Source organism: Opisthocomus hoazin, chromosome 10, assembly GCF_030867145.1.
Source record: "Opisthocomus hoazin isolate bOpiHoa1 chromosome 10, bOpiHoa1.hap1, whole genome shotgun sequence".
NCBI classification, from domain to species: Eukaryota; Metazoa; Chordata; class Aves; order Opisthocomiformes; family Opisthocomidae; genus Opisthocomus; species Opisthocomus hoazin.
The window spans coordinates 31,625,588-31,638,438 of record NC_134423.1 but is presented as its reverse complement, the minus strand read 5'-3'; the positions used below and the strand labels follow the sequence as shown (position 1 = coordinate 31,638,438).

Genomic DNA, 12,851 nt, shown 5'->3' with positions numbered 1-12,851 from the left:
TCAAAGTGAGCTGCATTTAGCAGCAGTAACTCACATCGGGAACACACTGCGCGAGCTTTGCTTGAGCAGAGAACACACGTCCGTGGGTCTAATCCCAACTCAGCCAGCTCCTAACTGTGGAAAAAAAGAACTTTTTCTGTCTTTCTCAGTATAAAAACCTTCCAGAGCTCCCGAGGAGGAGCCATCTCGGAACCACGGAGACGATGCCCGTCAGCGCTCCCCCGCAACCCCGCGCAGGGCAGAAGGTACCGAGGGAAATAACGACAACGCCCCACGTTCGCCTTCCGATTAAAAAAAAAATTTATTTTACAGTCTTAGAAAGCAGCTTTCCATCAAGCACAAACGTTGATCCGTTTACTCTGTGTATAAACATAGTAGAACCTTTCCCTCTGCAAAAAGTCACGTCTCGCCGGGTATAAAACTAACGTGTGCACATTGTGCTTAAACTGCAAAGTCTGTACAGCTTTACAAAGGACTGCCCTTCACAAGAGCGTCCTGTAAACAATTTATTGCATATTTAACACATGGTGTAGACCCCACATGTGGAAAAAAAACAACACACACACACAAAAAAAAAGGTAGAAAAAATAAAGTACGATGACAAGGTGAATGGAAATAGCAGCTCTGAGTGAATGTCTCGCACGACGGCCCCGCGCGCGGAGGGTTGTGCTTGTGTCTCACGGGGTCACACTGCTCCCGGTGACACCTACGTGCCAGGAGCCTCACGGAAAGACGACACGGACCTTAGGGACTAAGACCTTTGTCAGTCTGAAGACAGAAAACAAACGAACAAAACCCAGCTGAAGTGAATTTGATGAAGTTTATGGGCACCGAGCTCCAAGGATCCTCCTCCACTGCACAACTCCAATAAATCAGCGGAGAAACCCCGCCGCGCCGCGCGCTCTCTGCGGTTCTCCAGCCCGAGGGTGGCTGGTTGGACTTCCACGTGCGCTAAGGCCAACGAAAACATGATGGAGATGCTAAGGATAAGGTGGTGATGGGACGGGTGGCGTTGGCACGGCCAACCTACGCTTCTGAGCTCGCCGATCCGCCAGCCGCCGGGCTGACTCTCACGAAGCACGGAAAGATCAGCCACGCTGCCGCTTCTCAACTGGCATTAATTCAGAAAAAAATAAAGAAGAGGAAATTGTGGCCTCCATAAGGCACCGATACCATCTCTTGAGCAGTACCCAAAGAGTCTCTCTAGGTTCTCCAAATCCAAAATGGGGAAAAGATGGAGGAAACACGCAGGAGAAAGACCTTTCTGTGTTTGCGGTAGGACCAGTCGTTCGGAAAGGAAGCACCTTTTTCTGGGTTGTGTGCGCGCGCGGGCGTGTGTATACACATGTACACAAAAACAAAAATTCACCTCTGCTACCTTTGGTATTGAAACTTCTCCCGTGACATCCGCTTCTCGCAGTGATTGATACGATCGCAGCATGCGTTTGCAAAGATCAAGTCATTACAAAGCTGTTTCAGATATCTGCAAGAAATAGCAAAAGCATCAAAAAATAAAGACAAAAAAAAAAGAATCACGATGCGTATTGTCCTTGTGCCCAGCCTTTTTGTGATTTGAATGAACTCTGCCCTCAGTATGAGCATCTTTGGGACATGGTTTAGCAGGCATGGTGGCTGGACTTGATCTTGGAGGTCTTTTCCAACCTCAACGATTCCATGATCTTACGCTTAACCCCCACCTACACGTCCAACACGTAGCAGGACCAGTGGAAAACCCCCGAAGCCAACAGATGCCCTTCCCACGCCGGCGTGCGGCAGGAGCTTTGGAGTCTGCGCCTCTTCCAGCCCTCAACGGAGCCGGCAGCCCGGCACTGCCGACGCTACCGACCCAACCACCCCGTCGTCCCGCTGCGGTCGCTTGGGTCTACGCTGCGGGCTGAGCCCGGATGCCCAGAAGGCAAACTAACGCTGGCTGCGAAGGAGGGAGAAACAGGAAAAGGAAACCGCCCGGCTTCTCCCGCGTTACAACAGCGCGGCAAACGCTCTTGGCTTCCGACGCGCGTGGTGGGCTACGGCACGGAGCCGTGGCGACCGCCCAAGGAGATGTAACAGCCCCGAGCCCGGCGAGCGGGACAGGAGGCAGAGGTGGAGCTTGGGATTAAAGCACAGGTGGAGCTGGAAAGCCCTCTGGGGCGATTTTAGTTTTTAAAATATACTCAAGCAGGTTCAAAATGGAAATCACCATAGGAAAGCTGTAATTAATTCCAACTGGATTTCCTGCACGCTACTCCAAACGAGCTCCACGTCACGCTCGGGAATTCAGGACAAGTCTCCCACAGAATGAAGCTGCCAAAGCTTAGAGAAACCTCTCCGCTGGCGTTAAAAAGCACCGTACAAAACACGGGGCTCGGGGACAAGGGATTCCGGCCGCAGGGAGGAGCGGACACCAGGAGCCCCACTGGGTGACGGCCCGTTTGGCTTCACGAGGGGGGGTGGCGTGGCTGCCGGCCCTGCGCCGCCCGCGAGCCCCACCGCGTTGTGCTTACGTGGCGCGACGGCGAAGCCTGCACGCTGCCTGCGGGTTTTCCGTCCAGGCGTCTGTGAAGAAACCATACAGCTACAGGCTCTCCAGACAGAGACTTGGAAAAAAAACCACCAACCCCAAATGTGTATTTTTCACCCCAAGAAAAGAACCCATATTAAAAAAATAAAACTTTAAGAAGATACACCGTCCGCTACCCCGGCTACAAGGAAATACACGTTTACGGCGTGACACCACATGAGCTCTTACGCTGTCCCAACACATAGACACAGAACTCCGTTTCAGAAGAGGCCACAGACTGACTTTTCAGGCAAGTGCTGGACTTTAGAGACCTGTATGGCTTCTGCAAATATTTTCCTACAAAAAGGAAAAAAAAAAAAAAAAATAAACCACAAAACCCATCCCCAAACTCTGGAGCACGAAGGGGTTTCGCCGTGGGGCACTGAGGGCAGGCGCAGTCCCCGACTCCCACCCACCAGCCCCAAGGACGTTCACACTGGAATGCAATGATTTCAGGAGATCAGTTCTTAAGGATCACTTCTTCGAAACGGTCCGTAAAAAAATTTCGGCTGCAACCTCCGAGGCCGCACCTCCGCGAGGCAGCGGGACCGGGGGGTTTGGTTGCAGGCTCTAGTTGTGCTTGGCCCGGCCGCCTCGCAGGTAGCTCTTCCACCTCTTGACGAACTCTTTGAAGATGGGGGACTCGTCGATGGTGCTGAGGAGCTGGAGCTGGTTGATGTGGGTGGTGTGATAGTCCCATCGCGCCAGGTTGGGAGCGGTGCCCAGCATGAAGTGCCGAAGGTCGTAGATGGTCCCTGAGCCGGTGTCGTAGAGGGGAAGCATGGCCTTCAGGGACTCCATGCCCCGCTCGTAGAGGACCCGCGCCTCCTTCCCCAGCTTCTCCCCGGCCGTTTCTTTTAAGTCGTACAGCCCGATTAAGGAGTACATGAAGCCGTTGAGCACGAAGGAGCTGGGTGAGGTCGGGTACTCCTCGTACCAGTCGTGCCGGTTCATGAAGACGGCTTTCACCCCGCGCTGCTCCGATGGCAGCTTGTACGGCGCCGTCGCCCGCAGAGCCGAGCTGAGGAACGCGTGGTCCTTCGTCAGCAGGTACGCCCGCACCAGCGTCGAGATGGCCTGGCCTTGCGCCATGGCCGAGTACCAGCCCGGGTCTAGGGACTTAAACCCTTCCCCCAGCTTCCTCGTCACCATGATGGGCCAGCCGCCCCTCTCGTCCTGGTTCCTCACCAGCCAGTTGCTGGCAGCAAAGAAAGCCGCCATGTGAGCGGTGGCCGAGATGGTGACGTTATCGAGGAAGCCTCTACCCTTCGCCACCAGCCTCACCACTCTCTTGGGCATGATTTTGGTCTGCTTGACGGCTTTCGTGTTCGAGAGGCCGACGCCTTTCCGCAGGTCGGTGACCAGGTCCCTGGTGAGGGTGCTCCAGCTAGTCCTGGGACCGATGCCGTAGTAGATGTCTCGGTCCCTGAAAGCGATGAGCTGGGTGTTGGAGACGTAGTGCACGGTGAAGAGCTGGTTCTTCTCCGTTGTCTCGAGAACCACGGAAACGCTCCCGTTCGTTACGAATTTGAGATCGAAAGAAATGATAAAATCTCGGGTGTTGCCAAGCTGCAGAGATACCCCCTCGGTATTTTCTGCAAAACAAACAAGAAAAGCCGTGTTCAGCGGTCAAGCACTCATTTCTCCAAAACATTTAAGCTACGAAGCGCAGCTTCCAGAGGCGAGCCCTCTCACCGGGCAGGATCCGAGAGCTTTTAGGGCAGCCCATCAATAATTCAACCATCCTTTCTGCGCGCTATCATATATTATTTAATTAAGGATAAAAGTAAATCGGCGAGCGAAGGCCGACTCCCGCAGCAGCGGGGAGAGCTCGTCTGCATCTCGCATTAACGCGCCGTGGAGCGGGAGTGCCAGGGGCTCGGTCGATGGCTTTGTCAGACGCTGCTGGCACCTGATGGATGGATGGATGGATGGATGGATGGATGGTTGGGTGGATGGTTGGGTGGATGGTTGGGTGGATGGATGGGTGGATGGACGGATGGATGGTTGGGTGGATGGATGGATGGGTGGGTGGGTGGATGGATGGGTGGATGGGTGGGTCGGTGGATGGATGGATGGGTGGGTGGGTGGATGGATGGATGGATGGAGGGATGGATGGATGGATGGATGGAGGGGTGGATGGATGGATGGATGGATGGATGGAGGGGTGGGTGGGTGGGTGGGTGGGTGGATGGATGGATGGATGGATGGATGGATGGATGGATGGATGGAGGGGTGGATGGATGGATGGATGGATGGATGGATGGGTGGATGGGTGGGTGGGTGGGTGGATGGATGGATGGATGGATGGATTGATGGATGGAAGGATGGATGGATGGATGGATGGATGGATGGATGGATGGATGGATGGATGGTTGGGTGGATGGATGGATGGATGGATGGATGGTTGGGTGGATGGATGGATGGTTGGGTGGATGGTTGGGTGGATGGTTGGGTGGATGGATGGGTGGATGGATGGATGGATGGTTGGGTGGATGGATGGATGGGTGGGTGGGTGGATGGATGGGTGGATGGGTGGGTGGGTGGGTCGGTGGATGGATGGATGGGTGGGTGGGTGGATGGATGGATGGATGGAGGGATGGATGGATGGATGGATGGAGGGATGGATGGATGGATGGATGGATGGATGGATGGATGGATGGATGGTTGGGTGGATGGATGGATGGATGGATGGATGGATGGAGGGGTGGATGGATGATGGATGGGTGGGTGGGTGGGTGGATGGATGGATGGATGGATGGATGGAGGGGTGGATGGATGGATGGATGGATGGATGGATGGATGGAGGGATGGATGGAGGGATGGATGGAAGGGTGGATGGATGATGGATGGGTGGGTGGGTGGGTGGATGGATGGATGGATGGAGGGGTGGATGGATGGATGGATGGATGGATGGGTGGGTGGGTGGGTGGATGGATGGATGGATGGATAGATGGAGGGAGGGATGGATGGATGGATGGATGGATGGATGGATGGGTGGGTGGGTGGATGGACGGGTGGGTGGGTGGGTGGACAGACGGATGGACAGATGGGTGGGTGGGTGGGTGGACAGACGGATGGATGGGTGGGTGGGTGGGTGGACAGATGGATGGATGGATGGATGGATGGATGGATGGCACCGGGAGGGTCGGGGTGAGAGGAAGGGCCACCGACACGGGGGCACAGCAGCCGAGCTGCGAGAGCGCAGATGCCGCCGGGTTTTCCCCCGCTGTAGTTCAAAACACAAACCAGCAGCCGCCCCTTTGTTCCAAACCACACGTTTCGCTCGGCAGAAAAGACCCCAAAAACGCGGCGCCGCTTGAGCGGTCGCGTTTCTGAACAAAGCTCTGCTTCCAGCAAAAAAAAAAAACCCAAAAGCTGGGAGTGGCGACCTGCAGGTAAACAGGCCTTTAGGATCCCCCTGGGACTAATCTTAAATCTGCAACTTTTTTCCTTCCCAGCCCGACAGTTCCAAAAACCAGCGCGCCGATTAGTTTAATGGGGGGAAAAACAAAAAGAACATAGAAAGACTAACACATGAAAGTATTTATTAACCTCTCCATTGGCAAAACTCAATTTAATTAAAGAAAAATATAAATAAAGCTCCGAGGCAATGCCATACAATAAAATCCAGTGTTCTCTCTCCGGCCAGATTTTAAAATGTAAAAATCAAACTTCTCCCCTAGAAGACCAAAGGGCTAATTAGTTTGTAAGGCTGCGTGCAAATCCTGCAGCTCTGAAGGCACGGAGGGATGAGAAACCCAACGCATTTTGCGATGTCCTGCGCTGGAAGGTGCTACCATACCGTCAGGGTCTCCCACCTTTCCCAGTAAGAGCTTCACTCCTTCGAGTCTGGGAGGTCAGCATCTGCTCCGGGAGAAGAAACCCAGCGCTCTGCCACACAACATTTTGCCCCTGTGAAAAATCTAATTAAAAAACCTCACTCACCATTCCCGTCAAGTAAGTTTTACGGCTCCTTGTAAATAAATGCTTGTGTGATAACGAAGGGAATTATAACAGAGGGGGAAAAAGGGAGTGCTAAGAAGCGCAGGAGAGCTAAGGGCTGCCCGTTTGCACTGCCTCAAGCACCCATAAATCCATTACTTAAGGCCATCTACGACGAGTGGCTGCGCAGCGCGGCCTCCGAGCCCCGCAGATTACTCTGCCATCAATACAGGGCGAGCAGAGAATACCTAACAGATCTTCCAGCCTTTCCTCTCCCTGTATTTATCTACTGCAAAGACACAAGAGCGTTTGACAATCTGTTCCCTAGAGACCCGGGCTTAAGGTGCCAACTGAAAATTACTCCATTGTCTTTTTAAGTAATGGACTCATTAATTCTAATGGGTATTGATTGAGGAAAAATACATTACGTCCTTATTAATGAGCCTGTCCTAGCACAAAGGAAACTCTTGCATGAAATAATGAATTTCCCTGCTAAGTACGAAACGGAACGCGGCAAATCGAAGAGACGGCAACAAGATGCCTCTGGCGGGTCTGCGGGTGGAGGACCCCAGCCCCCCACCGCCCTCCCCGGCCCCCCGCAAACGCCTGCGCAGCACAGGAGGGCGGCCGCTCCCCCCCGCTGCCCCGCGGAAGGCAGCTGGGGGGGGGACCCAGAACGAAGAGCCCCAGCTTTGCAAAAATAGTTGCGTCCCGGCGAAGAGAGACGCCGGGTCCAAGCGGCGAGCCGCACGCGCTTGCGCTGGCTCCAGGCTGAAAATAGAGCTCGTCTATCATCCGTCAACATCTGCTTATCACACGCCAGGGCTATTTCCCAGGCTTCACAGCTGCGCCCTATTTTTTATTTTTTTTTGTGTGTGCTTCTATTTTGAGACAGAAGCTGGAAGGCTGAGGAAACGCGACTGCAGCTTCTCTTTCATTAAAATAACGGTGAGAAGGCAGCGACGGAGAGAAAACGGAAGAGAAGAAAAACTCCAGAAATGAGATGACGCCCTCAGGTGAGATCTTCAGGATGGGAAGCGGCGCAGGATACGCAAAAACACGTTAATCCCAGCAAGCTGAAGCTGCCCTGATGCCACCTGCGCCAAGTAACGGGCATGGCGGCTAAGCCACGTAACCCACCTGGCGCGACAAACTGCTTGACGCTGGTGAACTTGGCTTTGTCGGACACTGTGGAGAGCGAGCAGCCTTTTGGCACCGTCCAGTCCATGGACCTGCCCGTTTTGTCCTTCTCTTCGGCCGTTTCGTACACCTCGACGTGAGGCGGTTTCTCCGTCAGGTTTTTACTGTAGTGGCTCAGCCCGTACTGGGCGATCTGGATGGGGTAGAAGTAGCCTTGAGGTCCCCACTGCGTGGAGAGCGGCACACCTATGAGAGAGGAAGAAAAGCAGTATTTGATCAGAATCTTTTCAAAAAAATCAGTGTCTGCAGCTCCGCACGTTGCTCCTCCACGCCCCGCCACGGCGTTACTCCTAGCAAAGGGCATTTCCAGGCTTCACCGTCTCCAGGCTCGAGGGAAGTCCTGTTCAGGGAGTGAACTGCTGCCATTCACACCGAGAGCCGTAACCAGTCAGAACTCGGCAGATCCGAGTGGCAGAGGAGTCCTGAGCATGGCCTTCCATACATTCTCATTTAATCAGTCACTGAAGCATCATACTTCTTTTAAAATAATATATTTAAAATGCCCAAACAGATTTCCCCCCCCACCCCAGAGACTGCTAAATCTCCAAACCACGTTATTTCTAACACAGTCCCTTTAATGCCGCATAAACCTTTGCAAATTAAGTGTATATAGTATTACTAGATTTTGGTAGGAGTTGTTTGGTGCTAAAGGAACAATTCACCCAGCAGCCACAAATCGGTGCCAATCACCTTGGCTCCCCTCAGAGCACAACGAGCGGAGTCTGAGGCCATGCCCGCAGAGACCAGGCAGCTTTCAGAGAATCACAGAATCACGAAGGTTGGCAAAGACCTCTAAGATCATCAAGTCCAACCGTCACCCCAACACCCCCATGCCTGCTAAACCGTGTCCCCAAGTGCCACATCCACACGTTGTTTGAACCCCTCCAGGGATGGGGACTCCCCCACCACCCTGGGCAGCCTGTCCCAACACCTGACCACTCTTGCAGGAAAGACATTTTTCCCAATCTCCAACCTGAACCCCCCCTGACGCAGCTTGAGGCCATCGCCTCTCGTCCTGTCGCTGGTTCCTGGGGAGCAGAGACCAACCCCCCCTCCCTGCCCCCTCCTGTCAGGGAGCTGCAGAGAGCGAGAAGGTCTCCCCTCAGCCTCCTCTTCTCCAGCCTGAGCAGCCCCAGCTCCCTCAGCCGCTCCCCACAGTTCTTGTTCTGCAGCCCCCTCCCCAGCCTCGCTGCCCTTCTCCGGACACGCTCCAGCCCCTCCATGTCCTGCTTGTGGTGAGGGGCCCAAAGCTGAGCACAGCACTCGAGGTGCGGCCTCACCAGTGCCAGCACAGGGGCCCGATCCCTGCCCTGAGCACCTCTTTAGAGGATTCAAATCCGGAAGACCTTGGGTGCATCTTCTGCAGCCCGACGCTTCGCATTTCACATGCAAAACCCGTCGTAGGAGCTCAGTGTCACGTAGCCCTGCCCGATGCACAACGTCCACCCTCCGTCAGGCTCGCTGGCAGAGGCGCGCCCGCAGAAGGCCCCGCCGCGCTGCCGGGCTCTCCTCCGCCTGCCCTTCACCAGCTCCCGGGAGCTGCAGCCTCCGCGGAAAAATCCCGCGGCAGAAGCTGCCCGTCACATCGCCGGCTGCGTGGGACGGGAAAGCAAACAGCGTGGAGCAGACTCAGCCACCGCCGTCAGCAAGCAGACACACGACACTGAAGACACAACAGAGGAGTGTGGGCAGCAGGGCGAGAGGTTCTCCTTCCCCTCTGCTCTGCCCTGGGGAGGCCCCATCTGCAGTGCTGTGTCCAGTGCTGGGCTCCCCAGTTCCAGAAAGATGAGGAGCTACTGGAGAGAGTCCAGCAGAGGGCTGCGAGGATGAGGAGGGGACTGGAGCATCTCCCCTACGAGGAGAGGCTGAGGGAGCTGGGCTTGTTCAGCCTGGAGAAGAGAAGGCTGAGAGGGGGCCTTAGAAATGCCTCTAAATATCTGCAGGGTGGGGGTCAGGAGGACGGGGCCAGACTCTTTCCAGTGGTGCCCAGCGACAGGACAAGGGGCAACGGGCACAAACTGAAGCCGAGGAAGCTCCAGCTGAACCCGAGGAAGAACTTCTTCCCTCTGAGGGTGACGGAGCCCTGGCCCAGGCTGCCCAGGGAGGCTGTGGAGTCTCCTTCTCTGGAGATATTCAAGACCCGCCTGGCCGCGGTGCTGTGCCCCCTGCTCTGGGTGACCCTGCTTGGGCAGGGGGCTGGGCTGGGTGACCCCCAGAGGGCCCTTCCAACCCCCACCATGCTGGGATTCTGTGACTGAAAGCAGGATTCTCCTCAAGTCTTGAGTTTTACTTGGAAAAAATTCCCAACCCCTAAACACGAATTCAAAGTGGGAATATACGATGCCTCTTGCAGGAAGCTAAGGACATTTAGCACCGTGTGCCTCTGTATGCACGTCAGGAAAGGAAAAGGAAGATGAAAATAAGCCAGTTGACACTCGCACCATTTTTCCCCTTAGCAATGTCAAGCTCAGAAACCAATTTCTTCTGAAATGTGGTACAATGAAAAGATTCCTTAACCTAAACGTAAAAAGATACATTTTCATACATATTTTGGTGCTTTGTGTTGCTAATAAATATTACTGATGGAGATGTGACGGCTTAGTGCTGCCTACAGAGAAAACCATCACGGGAAATATTTAAGCAGCACGTATCAGCCCAGCTCCTGGAAGCCAGCTGGCTTATTAATGCTAAGCATTTTCAGCGCAGGGTGCATTCACCGAGACTGAAAGATGCAAAAAAAAGAAATCCGCTGCAAGAGCTTTACTTGAAATTTATACAAGGTGACAAGATGAAATTCTGCAGGTCATGGGACATAACAACGCGTTAACCTTGCAGAAGGAGAGGAGGTGAAGATGTGACACGAGGGTTTTCTCATCACGCAGCCGCACGAGAATCTCCAGGGCTGGAGTGATGCAAGGCAAGAGCCTAAAGCATTAATATTAAAATCCCTTCCCTACAGACTACAACTATTTCTCTTCTCCGACCTGTTTGCTGGGGGCCAGTAACTCTACGGCCGTTACAAAACCCAGGCTCTGGCACCAGGTTTCACAGTGACAGCTCTTAAATCACGAAAAAGCAAGGTTGGCAGGTAAATAACCCCGGCGCCGAGCGCTGAACTCGCTGGTCTCTCGAGACGAGAGCAGCCACGCACGGCCCCTCGGGCAAATCCTGCCGAACCCCTCCGGGTTCTCTGCTCGTTCTTACTGAATTTCAGCTTCTGACTGAGAAACACCCCGAGAACCGCAGCGTCCCGCTGCTCCCCGCACCTTGCGCATCTTCCACGTCTCACACAGAAAGAGAGGGAAGCCACCTCCTCAGCTTCTCCCAGCGGAACGATGCCCACCCTTGGGAAAGGCTTTGGAGCCCGGTTTCCCTGCCTTGGCAGGCGTAACGAGGATGAGAGTTAAAAAAATAATAAAAATATGAGAGTGATGTGAAAAAAACCACCCCAACTGGCACACCCTATGGATTTGTTTACGCGAATCCTCTGCAGACAAATTCACTGCAGGGCACGCCAGCTTTCTGCAGGGACCGAGAGGGCGGAGAGGAACCTGATGAGGTTCAACAAGGGCAAGTGCAGGGTCCTGCACCTGGGGAGGAACAACCCCAGGCACCAGGACAGGCTGGGGGGGACCTGCTGGAGAGCAGCTCTGTGGAGAGGGACTGGGAGTGCTGGGGGACAACAGGGTGACCATGAGCCAGCAGTGTGCCCTGGCTGCCAAGAAGGCCAATGGGATCCTGGGGTGCATCAAGAAGAGTGTGGCCAGCAGGGCGAGGGAGGTTCTCCTTCCCCTCTGCTCTGTCCTGGTGAGGCCCCATCTGCAGTGCTGTGTCCAGTTCTGGGCTCCCCAGTTCCAGAAAGATGAGGAGCTACTGGAGAGAGTCCAGCGGAGGGCTGCGAGGATGAGGAGGGGACGGGAGCATCTCTCCTACGAGGAGAGGCTGAGGGAGCTGGGCTTGTTCAGCCTGGAGAAGAGAAGGCTGAGAGGGGACCTTATAAATGCCTACAAATATCTGCAGGGTGGGTGTCAGGAGGACAGGGCCAGACTCTTTCCAGTGGTGCCCAGCGACAGGACAAGGGACAACGGGCACAAACTGAAGCAGAGGAAGCTCCAGCTGAACCCGAGGAAGAACTTCTTCCCTCTGAGGGTGACGGAGCCCTGGCCCAGGCTGCCCAGGGAGGCTGTGGAGTCTCCTTCTCTGGAGATATTCCAGCCCCGCCTGGCCGCGGTGCTGTGCCCCCTGCTCTGGGTGACCCTGCTTGGGCAGGGGGTTGGGCTGGGTGACCCACAGAGGGCCCTGCCAACCCCTGCCATGCTGTGGGTCTCTGATTCTGTGATCGCACTGTGGGCAGAGCTCGTCCCGACACAGCTGAGCATCACCCATCACCGAGATGCACGAAAATGAAGGTATTTTATTCCTTAAGTGAAAGCTGGTCTCTAATTTATGAGGGGTCACAGTGCCACCTTCCGTAATAGTTTTCTAAAGTCATTAATTTTTTAATACGAAGCTCGACAAGAATTTTCTGCCATCAAATCTCTGCCGAGAAGCGGGAAGACCTCGCGTCCTAATCACTGATTGCACGGTTTAGCCAAAGTGCAAATTGGAAAGGTTTTACCATGTATGAATTTTGGAGCAGCCGAGCAGGGAAGGTTCGACCGCCGGATCTCCAGCGCTGCTCCAGCAATGCAAGGAGAGGGGACATTCACAGAATCACAGAATCCCAGCATGGTGGGGGTTGGCAGGGACCTCTGTGGGTCACCCAGCCCAACCCCCTGCCCAAGCAGGGTCACCCAGAGCAGGCTGCACAGCACCGCGGCCAGGCGGGGCTGGAATATCTCCAGAGAAGGAGACTCCACAGCCTCCCTGGGCAGCCTGGGCCAGGGCTCCGTCACCCTCAGAGGGAAGAAGTTCTTCCTTGGGTTCAGCTGGAGCTTCCTCGGCTTCAGTTTGTGCCCGTTGCCCCTTGTCCTGGCGCTGGGCACCACTGCAAAGAGTCTGGCCCCATCCTCCTGACCCCCACCCTGCAGATATTTAGAGGCATTTCGAAGGTCCCCTTGCAGCCTTCTCTTCTCCAGGCTGAACAAGCCCAGCTCCCTCAGCCTCTCCTCGCAGGAGAGATGCTCCAGTCCCCTCCTCATTCTCG

General features: G+C 54.8%; 1 protein-coding gene across 11 annotated transcripts in view; it reads right to left on the bottom strand.

The window, feature by feature from the left end:
- Positions 1 to 282: 282 nt before the first annotated feature.
- The window catches only part of GLCE (glucuronic acid epimerase), a 66,367-nt gene continuing 53,798 nt past the window's right edge, over positions 283 to 12,851 (bottom strand). For all 11 annotated transcript variants that reach the window (XM_075431936.1, XM_075431937.1, XM_075431934.1 and 8 more), the window contains 2 exons: positions 7,646 to 7,891; positions 283 to 4,155 (listed from right to left, as the gene is read on the bottom strand). In XM_075431936.1, coding sequence (XP_075288051.1) covers positions 3,131 to 4,155; positions 7,646 to 7,891 — 1,271 coding nt within the window. In that variant the 3' untranslated portion in view covers positions 283 to 3,130. The remainder of the gene's footprint in view (positions 4,156 to 7,645; positions 7,892 to 12,851) is intronic.